General features: G+C 41.7%; 1 protein-coding gene across 1 annotated transcript; it reads right to left on the minus strand.

Moving 5' to 3' along the window:
* Window positions 1-8158: 8158 nt before the first annotated feature.
* On the minus strand, window positions 8159-18177 carry LOC104597906 (Transducin/WD40 repeat-like superfamily protein). The gene is made up of 15 exons (XM_010259687.3): window positions 17430-18177; window positions 16902-17330; window positions 16716-16799; window positions 16506-16633; window positions 16193-16265; window positions 15563-15646; window positions 15385-15471; window positions 13931-14001; window positions 11657-11708; window positions 11491-11548; window positions 10688-10788; window positions 10382-10536; window positions 9403-9511; window positions 8625-8681; window positions 8159-8535 (listed from the first exon to the last, which is right to left on the minus strand). Exons 2-15 carry the CDS (start codon window positions 16998-17000, stop codon window positions 8380-8382), a joined length of 1314 nt encoding a protein of 437 aa, XP_010257989.1. The 5' UTR covers window positions 17001-17330; window positions 17430-18177; the 3' UTR covers window positions 8159-8379.
* Window positions 18178-23520: the final 5343 nt, after the last annotated feature.

Below are 23520 nucleotides of genomic sequence, written 5' to 3' on the forward strand. Positions count from 1 at the left end.
ACGTGGTGTTGTACCACCATTCGGCCCAGTGGATCCACTTCACCCATTGATTTGGTCGATCTCCTGCGAAGCATCTTAGATATGTTTCAAGACTCTTGTTAACTGCCTCTGTCTGTCCATCAGATTGGGGGTGGTAACTCGTTGACTTGAATAGTTTAACCCCGTAGGCGGAAGAGCTCAGCCCAGAAACGGCTCATAAAGATAGGGTCCCTGTCTGATACAATTGAGCTGGGGAGCCCATGTAGGCGCACAATTTTCTGGAGGAATAAATCAGCAATTGTGGCTGCTGTAAATGGGTGTGATAGAGGTAGGAAATGACTGTATTTTGTCAGTCTATCGACTACCACAAGGATGATTGTTTTGCCGGTAGAAACGGGCACTCCTGTGATGAAATCCATTGATATATCATCCCAGACCTGGGTTGGTATTGGGAGAGGTTGCAAGAGGCCTGCTGGTGTTGTAGTGGCTAACTTGTTTTGTTGGCATACTGCACACCTGGCTATGAAGTTCTGGATAGATGTACGCATGTCCTTCCAATGAAATTGTGTGGCGATGCGCTTTTGTGTTCGTAGGATGCCGGAGTGGCCCCCTGTGGGTGAGGCATGGAATAATTCTAGGAGCTTCCTGAGATGGGCAGAGGTTGCCGGGATTTCCAGGCGTCCCTTGAAGAAGAGTAGATCATTCTTAATTGTGTACCTGGGGTGCCGTGAGGGATTAGCCAATACTTGGGCCTTCAATTGCTGTAAGTCCTTATGGGATTGGGCTTCTTTCCGCAGTAGATCCAGGAGTGGAGAAGTCGGGGAAGATACTAGTAATTGAAATGACTGTGGCTGTCGTGAGAGGGCGTCCGCCACTCGGTTAGCAGCCCCTGCCTTGTATTCAATTCTATAGTCGTACCCCAGTAGCTTGGATATCCATCATTGCTGTTCTGGGGATAGAACTGATTGATCCAATAAGAACTTCAGACTTTGATGGTCAGCCCGAATTGTGAACCGTCTCCCGATCAAGTAGGATCGCCAACGTTGGACTGCTAAGACCATTGCTATTAATTCTCGCTCATAAACTGATTTGGCTCACTTTTGTGATGTTAAGGCCTTGTTGAAAAAGGCAAGTGGTCGCCCTTCTTGCATGAGAACGGCCCCAACGCCTTGACCGGAGGCATCACACTCAATGATGAATTCTTTTGTGAAATCAGGCAACGCTAATTTTGGAGGGCTCGCAACTTCTTGTTTCAACTGCTCAAACGCTTGTTGGGCATGGGCTGACCAGTTAAAAGCGTCTTGTTTCAGCAATTGAGCCAGTGGGGTAGCTATTAGGCCATAGTCTTTGATGAAGCGGCGATAGTACTCGAACAGGCCCAAGAAGGCCCTCAATTCTTTCACACATTTGGGTTGCGGCCAGCCCAATATACTGGAGATTTTATCTGGGTCAGCCGCTGCAGTCCCCTTTTCTACAACATGTCCTAAGTAGTGAACTTGATTTTGTCCAAAGGAGCACTTGGACTCTTTAGCGAACAGCTGGTGGGCTTCAAGTGTTGCAAGGGTGATCTGTAGATGGTTCAGATGTTCCTCCCAATTGGGGCTATAGACCAATATGTCATCAAAGAAAACCAGGATGAGCTTACGTAAATATGGCCGGAATATGTCATTCATCAAGGCCTGAAATGTGGTTGGAGCATTGGTCAGCCCAAATGGCATGACCCGGAACTCATAGTGGCCATCATGTGTCCTGAAAGCCGTTTTGTGAACATCCTCCCTATGTACCCTTATTTGATGATACCCAGCTCGTAAATCCAGTTTTGAAAATATAGTGGCTTGACTGAGTTCATCAAGCAGCTCATCAATGATTGGTATCGGGAGTCGGTCTTTAATGGTGATGCTGTTAAGGGCTCTGTAATCAATACAAAACCGCCACGTGCCATCCGTTTTCTTGACTAACAGTACCGGTGATGAGAATGGGCTGTGACTAGGCTGTATTATCCCTTGCTTAAGCATATCTTGAACCTGCTTCTCTATTTCAGATTTTTGGAAGTAAGGGTATCGGTAGGGTCTTACATTGGTCGGGGCTGATCCCGGCATGAGGGGAATGCGGTGGTCATGCTCCCGTTGTGGTGGCAGTCCTTGGGGTTCTTTGAACACATTGCTGTAGTGCTGAAGGAGTTGTTGTAGGCGGCCTTGGAAGTCTCTAGGCCCGCCTAGGCTGCTGTTAGCTAAGGATGGCCTGGTCAGCTTGAGTCCATGTGCATGCATATAGGCTGGTTTGGGTCTCCTCTTTGCTTTGTCAGTGTTGCAAGACTGATGGGCCTTGGTCCCTTGCATGTTTGCCCTTGTAGATGGACTGTAGAGTTTCCTGATGTGAAGTCCATGGTGAGACGGGCCCAGTCACAGACCACGGGTCCTAGCTGTCTTAACCATTGAATGCCTAGTACCACGTCCGCTCCACTGAGATGGAGAGGATATAGGTCCACCGCAAACTGATGACCTTGAATCTTTAGGGGTAGGCTCATGCAAATGCTATTGCAAGAGAGGTTGTTACCGTTGGCCACATGAACCGTAAAGGCTGTTGTTGGCTGAACCGGAAGTCCCATTTTATCTACCAAGACTTGGGTTATGAAGTTAAGGGAGCTGCCACTGTCTATGAGGATTGACACTTGGCGCCCTAGAATCAGCCCTGCAACTCTCATTGTTTGAGGAGATGCAAGTCCCGTAAGGGCTTGTAAGGATATTTCAGGCGTGCCATTGGATTGTATTTCCCAACCTGGGTTAGATTCTTTGCAACCGGTGCTGTCGTCTTCCTCTTCAGCATCTGTTTGGAGGAGAAACGCTTGTTGTTTCTTGCAGCGATGGCCTGGCCCAAATTTCTCTTCGCAGTTGTAGCAGAGACCTTTGTCTCTGCGGGCTTGCATCCCTACCCAGGTCAGTCGCTTGAAGGGAACCGGTGGGCCTGGGCCCAGAACTCCTTCTTCCTTGCCTGGTGCTGTCGTTCTTTCTTGCTCCTGGACCCCATGGTCGCTGCACCTTTCTTGCTCGACTGAACTTGTTTTCATACAGTCTTGCTAGTGCTGCTGCATTGATGACGGAAGTGGGCTGCATTGCCTTCACTTTTAGTCGCAATTCTTCCTTTAGGCCGCCGACGAAGCTTCCCACCAGTGCCTTCTCAGTCCATCTTGGACTCTCACGACCAGCCTTTCGAACTCCATCTGGTATTCTTTTACTGATCCCACCTGCCGCAGCTTTGCCAAATTTTCATCAAGATCTTCGAACCCAGATGATCCAAAACGAATAGTCATGGCGTCTGTGAAGTCTGCCTAGGTTTGACGAGGGTGCCCCCTTCGGTACCATTGAAACCAGAGGATGGCTTCCCCTTCAAGATGCGCAGAAGCCAGAGCTACCCTATCTTGCCCCGGTGTTTCATGGTAATCGAAATACCTTTCTGCTCTGAGAATCCAGGGAGTTTGGTCGCCGCCTGAGAAGATGGGGAAGTCGATTTTGGCTATTCTTGTTGCCGCCCCTGTTCTGCGGCTGTTTTCATTGCTATGCTCTTCTTGGCTTCCTCTGTCAATGTTTGTTGCCCCCTGCTCCAGTCGAAGGAGGAGAGTAGTGAAACTTTCCTTCATTTCTTTGAGATCTGAAGACATTCGATGGATCTCGACTTCCATCAGATCCACTCGGGTGTCTACTGATGTGTTTCTTGTGTTGGTCATGCTGGCTCTGATACCAAATTGTTAGGAACCTGCCTAACTCAGGGCTCTTCGAGGGGCCAACCTCCTGAATTCTTGGAAGGAGAGAGAGAGAGAGAGAGAGAGAGAGAGAGTTTAATGCTGAAAGAGTCCTCTCCTATTTCTTTTCTGTTCTACTACTTATAGTGTTACAATCTTGACTGTTACAGCTGTTACAAGTGGATGGCAGTTGTGACAAGTGGCTGCTGATGTGGCCTCTTCTTGTAACTGACTAGCTGCCTTCTGTTGGTCTGTTCCAACAGTCTTGACAGTCCAATTGGGTGGCAGTTGTTACAAGTGGATGGCGGTTATTACAAGTGGCTGGTTAGTGGCCTCCTCTTGTAAAACTGACTAACTGCCTTCTGTTGGTCTGTTCCAACAGTCTTGACAGAACTATAATTCCCTTATATCATCAGTAGCACTGAGGAATTTTTGAAAAGTTGAGAGTGAATGCAGTTTTTGCCTTTGTCATGAAAATTTTTAAGGATCAGACTGGATAATGGTAAAGCTCCATGCTCTTTTACGAGTTTCAGCATCACTATCACTTGCCTACAACCCATAAAAGCAGGTTGTGCATTTTATGCAAAAGGAAAATAGTAGGGTAGAAACAACAATTTGCATTGATCAACCCAAAATGTTTCAGGTAGAAACAGCAATGGTACCAAATACAACCCAAATTTAGGGGGTGTTTGTCAATGTAAATAGTTTTGTTTTCAAAAACAAAATCAATTCTCACTTCATCCCCTCAGAGGGTTTTAACTTATTTAAGATTGTATGTAAGCTGATGAAAGGGATTACCACATAATTAACCCAGAAAGCGTCCTCTCAAAAAAGAGTAGAGGGATGCTTGGGATCGTCTTTTTCTTCTTTGGAGAAGTTGGCAACACAATGAGATGGACTTTGGTCACTTGCAACGAGTGTATGACAGTTAATCTGCTTGCTATACGGTTTGATCATATTGGTATCATTGTATTGACGTGTTCAGCTGGAGACTGGAACCATTTGATGAAGGTGATGTTTGCTACCATGGCTGTTTTTACTTGACATGTTGCACATCAGTGTGACCTGGGCGTTATTCAAAATGCCAATTTTTTGTTTCATTGAGACTGATTGAGTTAAAACTTAAAACAGTTAAACATTTCTTACTAGACTAGAAATATAAAGAAGAGGGTGTTGGGGGGAAGATCAATTTGTGTTTCCTCCAACTGCTCGTTTAAGGTCAGTCCTATGACCTGCTTCTTCGTTGGCATCTTATGTGACAACGTATAGATGTATTTTGGTGCATCACATACTAGCATAGATGGATGTACATCAGGTTTTTTTTTTACTTAAATTTGACCATTGGATATAGAAGGGGTGGTGTCACATTGAAAATAAACATTTCATTTATACGTTTTAATTAACAATGCAAATTCAAACACAATACTCTTCAAATCATTTGTTCAATGCCTAATCAGCATAATTACCAATCAAACAAGTCAGGCATTTTGAGTCTTTTGCCAACAAAACAAGTTCCAACGCCCTACCAACTTGATTTGGCACCGTATATCTCGCTATAGAATTGGTGCTCACTAGACCTGTTTTAGGCCCATGGGCTTGGGCTTGGGCTCGGGCCTAAAGTATCGGGCCCGATTTTTTTTCAAGCCAGGCTTGGATTTTCTCAAAAAATCTCGGCCCGAGCCCAATTTAATAATAAAAATATATTTTATTTAATAAAAAATATATATACAATATTTTTTTTTTGTTCTCTTTTATTCCAAGTAATACTAATAGTGAGTTGTTTATTATTTTTGAGTTTTGAAGGTTTTTAATATAAATAAAATACTTTTTTATTGAATAAAAAGAAAAAAAAATATGTTTTCAAATTTCTGGCCGAGTTCGGGCTCAGGCCTGGGCTTTGGGCTTATATGAGGGCCGGGCTTGGGCTCAAGACTTAGGCCTGATGGTCAGGTCGGGATTGGGCTCAGGCTTGGGCCTGAGTGTGTTTTGTTGATACATATACAAAGCCCGGCCCGGCCCATGAACAGGTCTAGTGCCCACTATAAAAGTGGGGCTTGCCATGTATGAAATGTGCTGTGTCAGATGTTATTTATAGGGTGTTGGAATTTTGTTGACAGGTGATCAGGACACTAAAATGCCATTGCTTCTTTAAACATTTGAGCAAATGACAATGGTACCAAACACAACAGAATTTTTTCTATCTGAAGCGGACTATACCCTCCGCCATCCTCCCTCTCTACATTTCGGTTGGCAAAAGAAAGCCTTTTTTGATAATACGTTGGATATCCATTCTACCCTATTCTTGGCTGGGTGGATAGGATTGGAACCAAATGCGCTATTGGATTGGGACTAGACCTGGCAAAAAGTTGACCCAACCTGCGAACCCGACCCGACCCAACCTGAAAAAACAGGGTTAGGGTCTCATATTTAGTTACCCGAATGCAAAAATGACCCGAAAAACGGGGTTGGGTTGGGTCAATCCGCTGACCCTATTGTCAAGTCTAATTGGGATTATTTATGCATTGTTAGAAGTTTCTACTCTTTAATTTTTTTCTATTTAGTCTTTTACTTTTTATTGTTTACTCTTTAAATTGTTAAATGTTCAAGTTTTTTATTTTTTTAAATTTCAATTATTTTTTGGGATGACCCGAATTGACCCATGGGTCAACCCTAACCTGAACATTTAGGGTTAGGGTCTAGCATTTGACAACCCAATCTGAAATTCAACCCAACCCAAAATCAATCCGAAGTACCTTGACCCAACCCGAACCTGACCCACCCAACCCAATTGCCAGGTCTAATTGGGACAGTGTCTTCTGCCCAAAAAGGGCTGCTTTGGAATAGATAGCTTCATCCTTAGAAAGAAAGACATCAAACTGCACTTGGATGAATAGTGGGGTCTAAAAAGCTACCTTGGAATTGGAGAATAAAACCAACAGAGATAAGCTGGGGGATAAGTTCCTCGCTATTTAGGACAAAATATCAAGAGGTCCACCTCATTTTTTTTTGGTAAAAAATAGGTTAAGACTGTGACAAGTGTTTTTAAAACCGGACCAGACTGGACGGTCAGACCAGAAAAACCAGGAACCAGTCACCTGACTGGTTTTGTTTCACCCTAAAACCACTTTTTGACAAAAAAAAAACCATTGATTTAGTCAGTGGATTACTGATTCAGGCAATCGAACCGCTGAATCGGACAATTATTTTTGGCCATTTATTTATTTATTTGATTTATTTTTTTATCAAAATGGGCCATCTGAACAGTCAGACCCGTTTGACCCAGGGTTCCTTGTCCGTTCCGGTTTTAAAAGCCTTGCTCGTGACTAACCAAATGCAATGCTAGCTCAACAAATTAAGAAACTCTTATATTCTATCAGTGACTGTAAAATGGTTCCTTCCGGAAAGGATTATTATTTGTAACTAAAAAGGGCAGCCCAGTGATATCTGTGTCTGGGAGGGACAGATGTAAGAAGCCTCACCCTGAGATACACAGAGGCTGCTTTTAAGATTTGAACCTATCACCCAGATTGTAATGGAGCAACCCAGCCATTGCACTAAGGCCTACCCAAGATTCGAAATTTCGATACGTATCAAGGGTTTTCCGATACGCCTTCACAGGGGGTGTTTTGGGATTTAATCCGGTTCAGAGGAGCCTTAAATCGACCCTTCTGAACCAGGTTTAAAAAACTAAAAATAAAATAAGCTTTGATACAGGCCGATAACCCCCTACCGGCAGGGGTGGAGCCAAGTATAAAGTTGGGGGGTCCTTGGCCCCCCAAACATTTTGTTAAAACTAGTAGACCTTTGTATAACCACTAGCTAAACAAAAATGTTAAGGAGTGTTCTCTAACTCTCTTATGCCCCTCCACTTAATTAACTCCCAAAATTAAAAAAAAAAAGAAATTGTTTTTTTTTTCATAAAAACCCCATAATAGATCCAAAACCCCCTACTCTATTTTTCTCCAAATCCTATATATTCTCTATCTCATTTTCTTGTTTTTGCCAAAAAAAAAGAAAAACAAACCATAGGAAAAATAAATAAATTACGTGAGAATTAAGTAGTACTGCCACAAAGCCTATAACCAACGGATATGAAAGTCCTCTCACCCTTAATATCATTTATGCATTTTTTACTTTCTAATTTCTACAGTGATATTTGTGTTGTTTATGTTGCAAATCTATATAATATAATTGACTTAACATAATTTTTACATTACTATAAACCAAAAAAAAATATCTATATAACTTGGCCCCCCTCCCCCAAAAGAAATGAAAAAAAAATCCTTTGAAAAAACGTTTTTACCAAATCTTGAGTGAAGATTTGGTAGAGCATAGAAAATCATCATTTAATGTTCAGATAAATGGTCCAACAAGTAGGTCACTTTTTTTAGTCAAGTAGGACAATGTGTTCACGAGAATGCACTCAACTTTAGTAATATCTTGAGTGAAGAAAGAAATACTGAATGCTCAGACTGAATTCTGTAAAACGTCGTTCAATCCATAAAACTATTATGAATTTGGACATCTCTAACTGCTTGCATTTTTGTTGACCAGTAAATCATTTTCATTACTTTCTTTGAAAACATTAAATTCCTTTAAGAAATGCATTTCTACATAAATTTTTCCTGCATCTGTGCCTTGAGCTAGCATATTTCATTTTCCTATAGAATTTCCTTCCAGAATCGAACCGACCTGTCGGTCCCACAGGAAATAAAAGCTGCCTCCGTTGGTGAATGCTCAAGCCATCGAGGAGCACCAATATGATTAGATGGCCACCTTGCCACCTTCTCAGCAGTCAGGGCATCCCATATAATAATCTACAATTTACGTTGTATTAGATAATCAAACAAATGAAATAAGATAAGGGAACCACCAAAGCCAGGAGCGAGACTAGTATTTAGCTTACTTCATTGCTTGGCTCATCTATTGAAAGGATGAATTCCTCCGTTTCATTGAAAACAGCCTGTGGGCAAGGAATTATTCAACTTTGCAGCACTTCTATCATGAAATTGATTAAATCTATTTTAAGAATTCAAATAGGTGATGCTCTACTTTTCTCAAGCTAAAGAAAACAGAAATAATGGTTTGTTCAGCTTATGAACATTCAAAATCAAAAGAATTCTCCATGAAACCTGAAATGATATAGACCAACTTGTTGAGAATTCCTCAATTTGCAACATGAAACTCAGAGCCCCATGTGAAATCACGATATTCACTCATCCCAAGGCTCTTAAGAAACATGGATGAAGTAATGGATAAAATGGAATTGCCTCATAGCAAAAGCCTAAAATATGGAGTTGAAGTAGAAAAACATACACAAAGCCATGGAGATAATCCATTATCAAAATTCCAAGGCCATATCACCCAATTGTTGGTCCTGGCTATCCAGGGGTCATAGGAAGGTTGAGCCTAACCTCTTTTTTTTTATTTATTTATTGGGCACCAAGTGGCTACTTTCAAACTCAAACCCACATTTCATGCTTGTCATCCCGAGATTTCACCACTGCACCAAGCAATGGCCTCCTCCATGACCAAAACAGTATTTGAAATATGGGTTGTTAATTACAGTTTCAGTGGATTGCAATATTTAAGGCTTTAACATGATTTGAATGGAAAAAAAAATGATTAACGCAAACATGTATATTCCTAATTCTGCAAGCACATATTGGCAACAATTACTATACCTGGCAACGCATCTGTGCATGTATAGCTCCAATATATTGTTTCACCAGCCTTCCAGTGCTAACCTCCCACAGCTTCACCGTGGAATCCTTCCCACATGAGAGAACAAACCTAATGACTCAAGTCATATAATGAATGGTGAGAAAAACATATAATAGGTCAAACAGAAAATATGGGAAAGAGAAAATTAATAGTAGTATTAGCACTTTAGTCGTGCCACAGAGGTGTTACAGGAACTAGCATAAAGCTACATCCATGGGTAAAAGGACAAATCCTGTACATATACTAATGGTAAGAACTGCTTCAACATCTTCAAGCTAATAAAAATGACAAAGATCACCAACTAAAAAACAAAGCAAAGATCAGAAGCAATCTGATCATTTTGGACAGGTACAAAATACCATAGAAATGCGTGCTTGTGCAGGCAATGAGATATGTAATAGCAGCATATTTCAAAGTCTGGCCAAACTCGTAATTACTTTTAGAGTTATAGGTCCCTGATGGGGTGTTTTGGTCTAGCTCCAGCCTCCAGGTATGATAATCCAATATTTTTAGTTTCTAGACTGCAATAAGAGTAAAATACTGACTGTGATAACTTTTGCTCTCTCAGCATGGTTTACATGTAGATTGAAGATGAAGCCAATAACATTAATAGTTTAATACCGATTACTTACCAGAATAGGAAAGTTCACCAACCTCCACTACACAGATACATACTGCTAGATGCTGTATGACACATCCACAAGCTATGATACATGACTTTGTTCCAGTAATATGTTAATCACAAAAGTAACATATACTGTAAGATAAATTTACACACCATACACCAAATGCACAGTAAACTCCATTAAACTTGAATGCATTAAGGAAATTTACATATTTTATGTCATCCACAAGATGTGAAAAAGAAACTTGACAGAAAACTTACATAGAAAAGATCACCTAATGGAATATCCTTTCATGAAATGACTAATTCATTACCTTTGGTCTTTTGTGAAACTTGCACTGGTGGCTTCTGCTGAACCATGGGCCCCAGCAATGGAACGCACACATTTTGCAGTTATCCCATCCCAAATCCTAACAACACCATCCTTTGATGCTGTTACATACATACCACCAGTAGATGAATACCTCACCTGCATGAACTAAGAATTTTCAGAAAATTGAACTGGTTCCTTTCATTGATCAGTATACATATACAATGTACACAGTGGTTATTTCATAATCTAGAGAAGGGAGTTCTGTTCACTCCTGAGGCCTTAGGTTAAGAAGGGGTAGGGGACATGCCTGATTGATGGCCCCATTAACACCACTCTCTGGGACGCTTGCTGACAGGTAACACTGAAAAGTATTGACATCGTATAAGTGGGCAATTGGATGATCTGTCCCTGTAAATCGTTACATCCTCAACCAAGTTAGAACAAATAAAATATAAACATTCCAGAAACAGGGAATCTTGAGACAAGTCTAAATTGTATTATGTGCATTATGGTTTTTAATACAACATTCAGTGAAAACAATAACTAATTTATTTTTGATGAATAACGATAACTAATTTATTACAGGATGAAGAATAACTGAACCAGAGAAGCAAGATTAATTTGGTGGCTTTGGAGAAAACTGAAGCGTAAAAGACACATTGAAACAATAAAGCAAAGTCATACTGTCATAACCATACTGTGGCAGCAATTGCAGACATATCCATCCATATATGTGATCAACCTTTACACCTTTACTTGAATGATATTATTTCTCCCAATATAAAACCTAGAAAAAATTCTTTTATATAGAAGAGTTTTGTAAGTTCAATATTTAATTTTCTCAAAATTATTTTATCCATTTTACAAAGAAATAATTTCAGCTTCATATGGATGTTGATGCCTTGGAGATTTATATAGACATGGAAAGATAACAGAAATGCTATTGTAATGTGCACACGTGTGTTCGTCAAGATATGAAGATCAAAGGAGCATGTAATACTAAATCCAATTTCATTCAAGATTTAGAAAATGTCATAGAATAGAACCATTAAAAATAAGTAAATAGACAAATAGATTGACAAATAAGTAATTAAAACAGGTAATTAATACCTGCTAGAAGAAATTCCCCAGAAGGATGGAAAGATACAGACCGCACATTATGAGTATCCTGTGTCATTTCAGAACCAAATATTAAAAAAAAATCACCTAGTTGACAAAACATTACTCCATAGTTTGAGAAATATGCTGAACTTTAGGACACAAAGGTAGGCAGAACCTGGATAACTCTAAAAGCTCTCTTTGCCACAGTTTTTGAAAAATCAAAAAACCTGAAAAGCATAACCATATTTATTATACAGATCGCTAGGTAAAAAAATGTCTTCCTGACTTGTGGTAATTGTCCGACTACATGCAATTTGACAAATAAAACAATCTTCGGTAATACGAACCATTTTTTAGTATCAAAATCTAGGACCTTTGGATAAAACAGACACATGACAGAGCAAACATTTTCAATATATGCATGGCCAGATAGAAACAAACTAAGCCCCAAGGGGAAAAAAAAAGAAAAAGTAGAATGCCAATCAGTGCAACTTATTTTATAGTCAACAAACAGGTGAAGATGAACTAAAATCTCCAAGGCAGAATTAACTCCAGAAATTGTTAACATGGAAATTTACACTTTTCCAGGAAATAAAAAAGAGTAATGACATTGTTTTAATCAGTGATAAGATCAAATAACATAATTAACATGTAACAGTGTAAGAACAATAATCTGTTCTAAGTTGATTGAGAGAGAAACAAACCCCAAAAAAAGAAACCTTCCCAATGAGTGAAAGAAGAAAAAAAGGTTATTTGCTAGAGAGCTCGCAAACCTCCATCTGACGAGATGTTCACCCTACGCCTAGACAACAGAGCTCTCACCTCTCACATGTAATGCCTAAAAGGCCAAAGTACCCACAACCATCTTTAAACTAGCTATTTACTATCATCAAGTGACACTCCACCTCCACCTGTTGGCATTTTCTTCCTTGATCACATACATTAAAAATGTGATGCTCTTTTGAACCGCTGTCATTGCAATGATTTTAAATAATGGTCTGGAGGTAGCTTTCAGCTTTGCTGTGAAGACTAAATTTTGATTCATGAAAATTGACATTTACAAAGAAACTTGAAAAAACAAATGAAAATGGAGGTTCCAAACCTACTTTTATACCTCTCCCATTCTTCTTTACTATATTTTTTTTCTTTTTTGCTTTCCTATACACATGATATTTATCCTATTTCTTCTCTATTTCTTTTCACTTTTCTATTTAGTCTGAAACCCACAAATATATAATTCCATGAATCCATATTGACATTGTTCCTGTTAATGTCAAAATTGGGACATACAAGAATTTTGAATATTTGTCAGGATTTAAACCTCAAATAGAATTATTAGCCATAAATAAATGGGGTTTAAAAATGTATGAGGATCCCCAATTAAATGGCAATAGATGTTGCTTGAATAGTTATGCAGTCACCATTGAAGGAATCCTAAAAAGCATGTCTGCAAACTGGCCTGCATAAAGATACAGTACATATTCTTCACATGCTCTTTTTGAAGGTTCATATCTGCATCTCAACCAATTGATGTGTAGAGCTCTAGAAAGTGCACTTTTTCCCCAAGAATGGGAGACTACTCCTTCACAGGGACTGAACAACCTTCAGACTCATTAATATATGGACAGTTAGTGCCATCTTCACTGAACCTAACCCCTCAGGCTCAATCTTCAACTCAGTCTAGTGATTCTTAAGTTGGCACAGAAGGCTCAATTTGCAAAGATTTTTGCCAGGCTTGGCTCAGTCTTGTGATCCTTCATGCATTCAACTCAGGATTGGCTCAAGTTTAGACACAAAACTTGCAAGGGTAAATCTATGATGCTGGAAAGACATAATACCTTGAGAGCTTTGACCAATCAACATCCCAATGAATTTTGATGAATACCACCCGATTGGTTACCACTTTTGTGATACTGATTGATTGGTTATAAGATTTTCCAGTATCATAGTCAAACCCAACTTGCAAATATGCAAAAAAATTTAAGATCCATAACCCCTCTATCTAATTCATTGAAAGGAAAAAAGAAACTCAGCAACAATCCATAACCCCTCTATCTTTTGAATTTGGGATGTAAAAGAAAAACACAGCATATCCAAATGTGTTGAGACTGATGAAGCCAGCCCACCTAAGCTTGGCTTATCTTTTAGCTAAACAAGCCAGACTTGTAGCTTGGTGGAAACTTTCTATCCGCAAATTGAACTTAGATTCAACCTTGGTGACCCAAAACCAACTTATTGACACCCTGTCATGGGTTTTATCTGGCTCACCCGCCAAAAGAGAAGTATTGTATTTATAAGAATCTAAAAGAAAAGTACTAAAGAATGTAAATATCCTAAATTTGTACATCAAAACAGAACACTGAAGGGAATAATAACCTGAAGGACATGTATAGACACCAAACATTAAAATAGAAGAACTAGAGGAAATCCAGATTGTAGAAAACCTTACTTTATTGTATGATCTTTGGCGCTGGATATCAGAACTGTATTTTGAGGATGAAAATCCAAATCATTTATTGGCTGCAATTATATCAGTAGAACAAACAAAATAATAAAACAATACTTGGTAAACCCAATTGAAGTAAAACCATAAAACTTACATAAACAGGTAAGCAGGGATATAATAACTATTGGAATGATGAATAGACAAAAATCTGTATCATTGCGCATTTGCGCCAGAAAAGAAAAACAAAGTAACAAAATAAAATAATAAAACAATACTTGGTAAACCCAATTCAAGTAAAATCATAAATGAATAGGTAAGCCAAACCGAAACATTTGAAGACATCATAAGGAAATAAAAATTCCTATAGAACTGCCAAAAAATTCCTTCCAGTGTGTTTACGATGTGCACCACAATAGCCATGGCATTTACTGTCTATATAGTGATATGCAACCTAGCTGTGGATCACATTCCATAAAGGGACTCACAGAGTCAGCCAAAAATATCACAAAGAAATTAAAATTTTTTTATAAGCGGTAAGAAAGTATTATATTAATATGGATATGAAGGGGGGCAGGACACCCCCCCCCCCAAAAAAAAAAAAAAAAAATTGCAATAAGCTATACAGAACAGATGTATCAGAAATTCAGTATAGCATATACAAAAAAGGTGACTAGCTGTCAATCAAAAAAATAATAGAGCGGCAATCATCCTTAAAGACTTCAATCCCTATGTGAGCAAATTGAGGCAAACAAGGGATGCTATTCATGGTTAAATGATAGAGGCAGGGTTGTTTGGGATATGTAAACCCTTGCTCTTTTTGGACTATTTGGGGTGAAAGAAAGGCTTGCTTCTTTGAAATTAAAATAAATTCTGATGATATGATAGCAAGAAAGGTGAAAAGATTATGTGCTATCAATACACAAATCATTAAAGGGAGTCTTATGCAATGATTCTTTTGAGGATGAAAGTCATTTTATAGACAGTTAAACCGCTTGTTTGTGGTTTCCTTTTGTATATTTCCATTGTACAGTTCATTGTTGTACATGGGTGCCAATGTAAAGATTTTGATAGTTTAATACAATCCTCATCTGTAGGATTGGATGCTAAAAATTGGTCAGAAGCTCCTCATCTGTAGGAAACATACTGAAAATGGGCAAGTATGACTCATTTTGACCAAAATGTCAAACTAGTAGTTTCCTATGCAAACCAAGCAAGAATCCAAACCATACAGGTGGCTTATTATGCTCGAGCCAAACCAACTTGAAAGTTCTTAATGCCTTGATAGAGTCATTATCACATTGGCCTGATCAGCCTAAATCCAAATGCTAAACTTAATTGGGAAGGAAAAACTCTTATATCTGATTAAATTTCAGGCAGAAAAGTGCATATGGCAATGCAATTTGGAGTATCATTTGAATATCTAAGGTCAATCAGTTGTAGATGTTACATGGGTTTACTTGTAAATGATCATAAAATGTTCGAATGACAGGTCGAACAGGGCCATCCCTTGCATCTGCTAGCATCATTTGCTTGATTTTTGAAATCTGTAAGATGAATCAAAATCTCAGTTGAAGTGATAAACAGGAGCCCGGAGAAAAAAATAATTAGGATCACATCGTGTAGGAGATCAACAACCTCAAAGAGCTTAATTGATGTGTCTGCACTCCCAGTTGCAACAAACCTCCCATCAGGACTAAATCTTGCGCATCTGGCAACATTCTACAAAGTTTAACCACAATCAGAACCATGACAAAGCAATGTTATGCCCATAGGTGGAAACAAATAAAATAGGCAGGATGTAAAGTTAATGGTAATATAATTGCAAACTTGACTATTAATATATGGTCACAAAGAAATCACAAGAATTATGTTGCAGGCAGTAACACTTTATATGCCTATTAGGAAAATGGCAATCACCAATGTGAAACAAAAAACCCCAAGAGAGGTGTAAAAGCCTTAAATCTTCCAGAATATAATAAATAAATTTTAGCTTAAGTAAACTCTATATCCTGCAACAAGGTCCTTAATTTTGAAAAGAAAACGCATGAGGTTTGTGTCTTAACCAGTTTATGGCTTTCCTTTCACTTTTTTCCTTGGTTTTTTTTTTTTTTTTGAGGATTTAACAATCTTATCTTAAACCTTCCGCACTAGGACCAGACAGGCAGACGCCCAAATGGAAATGTTTTTTACTATATTGAGTCGTGTCCATAAATGAAGAGTAGTAGATCCCATGCAACACTCTCTAGAAAATTGTGTAATGTGTACCTTATGCTCTGAAACATGTCTTGTCTCGTGCTTTGGAAAACTCTTTGATGAGCCTTTTGTATCTTGCACGGCACTGGTTAGATGAAAGATATCATTAGCAATTCAATTTTGATTAGTTCTCCTCAAGCAAAACAAGGCAGCATTTTCCCAACACTTTGGGTATTTGCTGCTCTATTCCTCTAGGACTGAAAGAAAGAATGCTGGAGGATTTATTAACAGAAAAACCCTATAGAGCTATACATTTTATTAATACAGAAAAAACAAGTAATGATTTACATAATCATTTACAAATTTAGCAAGTACGCTTTCTTGCCTGAAATCAATGGCAATAGTGCGAGGAATTGGAACTGAGCCATATCCAGCAGGTATTGCTGTTCCGGAGTCAAATATTGCAGCCGAAGAAACCCCCCTTGATGCCTCATCCCTCTCTACTGCAAGACCCTGTTAAAACATTCAGAACCCAAGAACTCCAATAACCACGGAGAGCAATACACTCAAATTGCAGGTTGAAAAAAATCCAAACCTTGGCTACGAGATCAAGAAGCTTGTTGGGAGGGGCTTCAACATTCAACGGCGTCATGGTTGCAGAGGCGACCGCGGACGCTGCCTGTGAAGTCGAGGATTAAAGAAACATGTAATCTCAGTCAGCATGACGTAATTAAGCAGAAAAAGAAAATGGAATTGAGATGAACTGAGGAAGATGCGTTGCCTGGTTGAGATTGTTATCGCGAAGATGTGCAACGATTAAAGCATTAACCTGCCGAAGCAGCTTGCCCTCCTGCAGAATCTGCTCCAGGCTTGTATCCATCTTAGAAACCAAAAACCTAATAAACCTTAGTTCCCGCCTCTAAAGGCCAAACTTAATATCTCTTGGACTCTTTGATCGGGAAACCCAAAACTTTCTTCCAAGCTCTAATTTGTCTCCATTTGAACCTCAAGAGAACCCTGGTAAGGAACCATGAAACTGCTTTTTATTTTACAAGATAATGTCTGTTTATGTCTCACTTCTTCCTTTGAAGTTATGACTGTAACTACAATCCCTTTGAAGCAGTAAGTAGTTTATGCTAAGAAGTAAGAACCGAATCTCCATTGTTTTGCTTCAAAAGTCCAAACTTTTTTTACATCTGCAGCTTCCATTCTTCATTTAAACCATGAAATTCGAATCAATTCAAGCTATAGATTCTGAGTTTTTACCTTTCATTTGCGATTTGGACTTCGGAGAACTTCAAGAGTGTACCTGATTTTGCCGCACAACAATGACGAAGAGGGAGTAGTGTCACGGTCGGATACAGGCTTAACCTTGCTTGCCTACGCTTGGCGGGCTTATTTTCAGACAGATCTTCAAAAGCTTTGAGTAACCTTGGCACTCTTAGACCAACATCCTTTGCGGGGCGGCCCTTGTTAATGGCTAACATGGCTAACAGGGTTTTTCATGGACGCACACATACTCACGGGGATAGAGCATGGATCGGCACTGCACCACCGGCACTCAAGAGAGGCTTGGCATGCGGGCCTGGCCTATGTATTACCCTTCACCACGCCATCCCCTTGCCTAAGCTGAATGAGCTATCCTGTTGCCCATAGCGCACGGGTGTGTTTCAACCCAGCGGTTGTCTATCATCAGTGACACATCGGGTGCTTACATCATCGGCATACAGGAGTCCCTTCACATCAGCGCCAAGTCGCTTCTCATCATGGCTATCCCCCTTTAGTACGTAAGTAGTGCCTCCCATGAACCGACAAGAGTCAGTAGAGTGCCCCGGCCATGAGCCTTGAGGTCATGATCCAGTGCTACTGACTTTGGTGGAGCCAACTCATCGGGCAACTCCTAGCCCTAAGCACACATAAGGCTTATATTGGCCTCCCTTGACCTAGACGTCGCATAGGTTTCTTCCGCTGTAGATCTACCCCCGTGACAGTTGGTATCAGAGTGAGCTAGTCAACTGCTACCGTAGTTGGTATCAGAGCGAAAGCATACAAAGCCAATTGAAGTGGTTATCGCGACAAGCAGCATCGTGGGGTGTGGTCCCTCAGCACTTCCACTTGGGCACAAGCAAAAATCTATACATCAAGCCTGGCAAGAGGCCATTCATCATGTCCCCATTCCAATGACCCTGAAGCAACGCTCATGCGGGGGTAGACGCATGGGCCATCTTATGGAAGGCATATTGTGGTGATTTGAGTGGAGGAGTGTCATGCTTCCTCACAGACATCAGTTGCTGTTCATTTTGGTGAGTTGTGGGCGGTGCGCCTACATCTTGGTTTCATGACGGATAAGTCATTGTTCCGTAACTTGTCAGAGGCAATACTAAGGCAGGGACAACAGTCCGAAATTGGTTTGTGTCGACGGTTGGTCAAAGAATATCACTGAAGTGACAGTTTTGCACACAAATGGGTCATCTATTGAAGCCACAATATTGGAATGATAGGAGTGTGGGTACACTGGCCGTTGGAGCATGGCGGCCCTACACCGGCAATGCATCGGAGGACATGCTCAGCATTACACAGGTGGAACATTTGCAACATCAATCACACATCACACAAGCGAGTGCATGCTCGGCAACATTATGGGTAAAAGTTGCCACCGCTCGCACACATTGCGGTCAGATCTCCTTGAGGCAGCAACACATTGGGGCCCCCTCGGAGCGAAGAGGTAACCCAAGTCGGCAAGGCGAAGTGTAGTTTCGGGGGCTAAGAGACCATAAACCATGGAATAGGTTTGAGTAACCCGCACACGGCGAGAAGAAGTCTACAAGCCAACATGGTGAAAGGGTACCCAGGACACATCGCCAATAGCAGGAGCAGACCTATCACATCGTGTTTGATAGCACCACCGAAAAGGTACCAAGAAGACGGTCGAGCCTTGAGGTAAAAATGATACATGGGGCGGACCTTCGTGAAGCATACACATTCAATTTCTTCGATGGCCCTTCTCACACACTTTCAACAGCATAGTCATCGCGCGGTTTGAGTAACCTCAATACAGGGGGTGAAATCTAGGTAGGCCCGCATGGTGAAATATGGTGAAATGGTTTTGCCCTCATAAATGGATACCAATATAAGCGAGACCCGATTTGGCCAAGCGAGCCCAGGAACTAGCACACAAGTGGATGGTATGGGACATAGACGCCCATTCACAAAGGAGCCATTGTCGAGGACGACAATGGTTTGAGTGGGGGAGCCTATCACGGTCTGACACAGGTTTAGCCTTGCCTACGCTTGGCGGGCTTACGTTAAGGGACGCCACTATCATTTTTGCCAGTAAGATTATTGGGAAATCTCATGTCATTTTCAAACAGATCTCCAAAAGCTTAACATACTCTTTGAGGAGGGGTGGTCGACTTCCTTGGGTGCCTAACTTTGGCACTCTTAGACCAACATCCCTTGCGGGGCGGCCCTGGTTAATGGCTAGCATGGCTACCAGGGTTTCATGGGTGCACACATGCTCATGGGGACAGTGCATGAACCGACACTGCACCACTGACACTCAAGGGAGGCTTGGCATGCGGGCCTGGCCTATTTATGACCCTTCACCATGCCAGCCCATTGCCTAAGCTGAATGAGCTATCCCGTTGCCCATAGCGCACGGGTGTGTTCCAGCCCAGTGGTTGCCAATCATCAGCGGCACATCGAGTGCCTACATCATCGTCATACAGGAGTCCCTTCACATCGGTGCCAAATCACCTCTCATTATGGACATCCCCCTTTAGCACGTAAGTAGCGCTTCCCATGGACCGACAAGAGCCAGTAGAGTGCCCCTGCCATGAACCTTAAGGTCATGATCCAGTGCTACTGACCTTGGTAGAACCAACTCATCGAGCAACTCCTAGCCCTAAGCACACATAAGGCTTGTCCTGGCCTCCCTTGGCCTGGACACCCCACGGGGTTCTTCTGCTGTAGATCTACCCCCGTGACACTAGGGTGGTTGGTGCTGCCAATTGTGGGCATTTTTGCCAATGCAAACGCACGTTATCGCTTGAGTAGCTACTACACTCGAGTTTGTAAAGAGGGGTGCAAATAAATCAGATCAAATTCGATTCGAACCCGAATTGGATTGTTGCTAATAAATTGGATCGAATTATAATATGCTCCGACCCGATCTGAACAATATTATTTAGTATATATTATTTATGTATATTATACATGTGTATTCTATAATATTATTTATATAATTATATAATTATATATTATAATATAGGATAAATTTTTTAAACTATCCTGATTTAAGTAATTGAGTAAGTGTACCTTACTATTTGAAAATTAACTAACGCTATTCACAATTGATTAATCCTTCTTAATCATTAACGTGCCTCAACGAAAATACGAAAAAGATTATTTTACCCTATTCTCCCTCTCCCTTTCCTTCTCTTCGCCGGAACTGCCAGAACCGCCGGTGATCCAAAAAACCTCCAACAAATCGCTGATGGCTCCTTAAAGCACAAATATTCCCTGATGGAGATTGGAAAAACCTTGGTGGCTAACGAGGGTCTATCTTACGTCGTGTATGCTTATCCTGCACAAGGCGGTGGTGGATCCGAAAGAGGAGCCGTTCGTAAATGTAAATGGTGAACCAATGGAATGTTCTCATTTGTTTGACACGAGTCGACTCATAACATACTACGGAGACAAGCCAGAGATGAACGAGTTAATGTAGAAGGCCATGTCGGGGTTCTCTCACTTTATTCCGCCACTGCCACTGCAACTTGCAGCGGCGGATTTGATACTTCTCTTTCCACCACTCGCTAGCCAAACACCACCGCCACTGCCGATTAGAGAGGATCAGAGAGATTTTCGCCTTGTATTCAAAGCCCTGTACCTAAAACACCACCGCCTGGTATTACTGGAATGGGCGAAAATCTCTTGTACGATTTCTCCCAATTGAACGATCATCGCATATGGGGTTACGGCACAAAGAAGACCGATGTCATCACCAGCGATTCTCAGCCCTGTTCAACGTCATGAGTTGCAATCGATTCGCAGGGTCCACCAACAATTCCCAGCTTGTTCAATGTCACGAGTTACAGTCGTAGCAGTGGAAGCAGGGTCCACAAAGTGTTGGTCATAGTTTGGGGTTTCCGGAGCCAACAGCCGCAGCAATTGCCAATGGTTCCACAGGACTCAATGCAGCCATGGAAGCACAACTTATTTGGGGTTTCTAACGGCCGATGGGTTTTGAGGCAATTCGGAATATCTATATTAACCTACACACCCTCGAATGTCATCTGGTGGGCATCGTATTCCGTTGCTCAGAGACTCATCTAGGGTGGAATTCATTGCTATTTCTATAAAAAAAGATGATGAAAAATAGAGAGGGTATGGGCAGCAGCAACGGTGGCATCTTCCGACTGGATACGATGACAGTAGTGGCAGTTCAGGGGGTGAGCGCAGCATGGCAGGCATCAACATGGTGGAATTTCACCTCTGCCTCTAGGAATGAATTGGAGTCCCCTGCCTAAGAAATGGGTGGTAAGCTGCTTCAACAGCATTCTATATCGGTCCATCAACTTGATCCGAGTCCGGATCTCCTACCCACGAGAATTCTGTCCATGTGTGACTGTAATAGATAGGACAAAGTTCTCGTAGGCAAGAGATCTGGATTCACTTTATCTGACAAGATTAAGAAGAGATTTATTTTTAGAGACATTAAAGGGGGCTCGAAACCGCATTGTGTATAGGGCTTACCCAATTACATGTCAACCGAGCGGTTAAGAAGATTTGTTGGAGAAATGATACATATTTTCAAAATATGAGATATAAAGATGTCAGTTGTGATCCATCTATTTCACGACTTTTGCTTCATGGTGAGCAGATCCGAACTATATTCAAATATGTTTAAGATTATAAGTATATAATTATATTATACACATTTTTTTGCTACCCATCGGGGCCGTAACTCTTTCTACGAAGTATAGCATCACATTATTAACTACTTTTGTATTTACACATAATTCTTTTCTTTCAAAGATAATGATAGCAAGACTCGAAGCGACATTTTTTGTCCAGACAAATCATCCCCGGTAAGGGGCTGATGCATGTCCAATCAGAGGGCGCCGGTTTGAGCGTACAATAAGGACACTTGGGGTTCTGGCGTAGATTCAATGGACCCAATCCAAGGGTGCCACGTGGTTTTGACAAACAATCTCATCAGGCCCTCGTATGGCTTGTATTTGGACCATTCAGGCCCAACTACTCCCAAGCGACTCTGAGTATAAATATGAAACATCTCCCACAAGGTAAGGGGCTAGGCTCTTTGAACTCCTTCCAGAGCTTGAGTAACCTCCAAATGCTACTACCCTCTAGAGAATTCAAGTGTTATTTCAATCTTCATGTGGACCCTTCAGCTCTGGACTTCGGACTCTCCTTATGCTTGTACTAACTTGATCATCGGAGTCCCCGCCTCGGGTACCCACCCGAGGCCTCTAACACTTCTGTCCTTACAGGATCTCCTTTGGACCTCTCGCACGTAGCATTCGGTGCCAGCCTTCGGCTCCTACAGCACCCGAAAAAGACCTTCCGCATCGGACAATAGTCCTCGGCCTCAGCCTCCCATCCTTTGGACCTTCGAAGCCTTCGGCCATCCCCATCGAAGCTCGGGAGCAAAATTACTTTATTGTCCTCGGCCAATCCGAGCATCAACAATTGGTGTCGTCTGTGGGAATCGTTGCTAAGACGATCCCCTAAAGCATTAAGAACTAAAAACCTCCCCAGCTTCAAAAACCATCGTACGAAGAGCCATGAACACTCAGAACCTGGTTACAAATGAGCAGTTCCAGGCGGTCATCGGTCGTCTAGAATACCTGACACAGCGCGTGGAACAAGAATGCCCCTAGGCAGGAGGTCCCTCCTGAGGCGACCGCCCCGCTGGGGTGTCTGAACACCAAGATCGGTATGGGCCGATCGAACTACCAGTCCTCGGCCAAGCCAATACTCGGCGGGCTGAGCCCTTTGAGTCAGGTAGCAGCCAATCCTTCAATCCACCTCGGAGGAGCGAAAGGCCTCCTAGCCAGAGGGAGGAAGAACCAGCGGCATTCGAAGAAGGCACGATACCCGGGACGACGACGAGTGATTCGGCCGCCGCAACGCCCATTCCAGGGCCGAGGGCCAACGCCACGCCTCTCCCCCTCCAGTTTTCGACCTTCGCGACGTCTTGAATGACCGTTGCGCCAGACGGGGGGCGCGTGGTCCCGCCTCGGAGCACTTCGAAGTCCGAGCCGACCCTCACCAAGATCGCAAAGACAAGAGGGGCACAGGCTCCTGTTGACCCTCACATCGCGGAGCTGCGAGCCGAGCTCGGGGTCGTCAAAGACGAGCTCTGACAAGTTCGTGAA

Source organism: Nelumbo nucifera, chromosome 4 (genome assembly GCF_055504915.1).
Source record: "Nelumbo nucifera cultivar China Antique chromosome 4, China Antique-T2T, whole genome shotgun sequence".
NCBI lineage: Eukaryota > Viridiplantae > Streptophyta > Magnoliopsida > Proteales > Nelumbonaceae > Nelumbo > Nelumbo nucifera.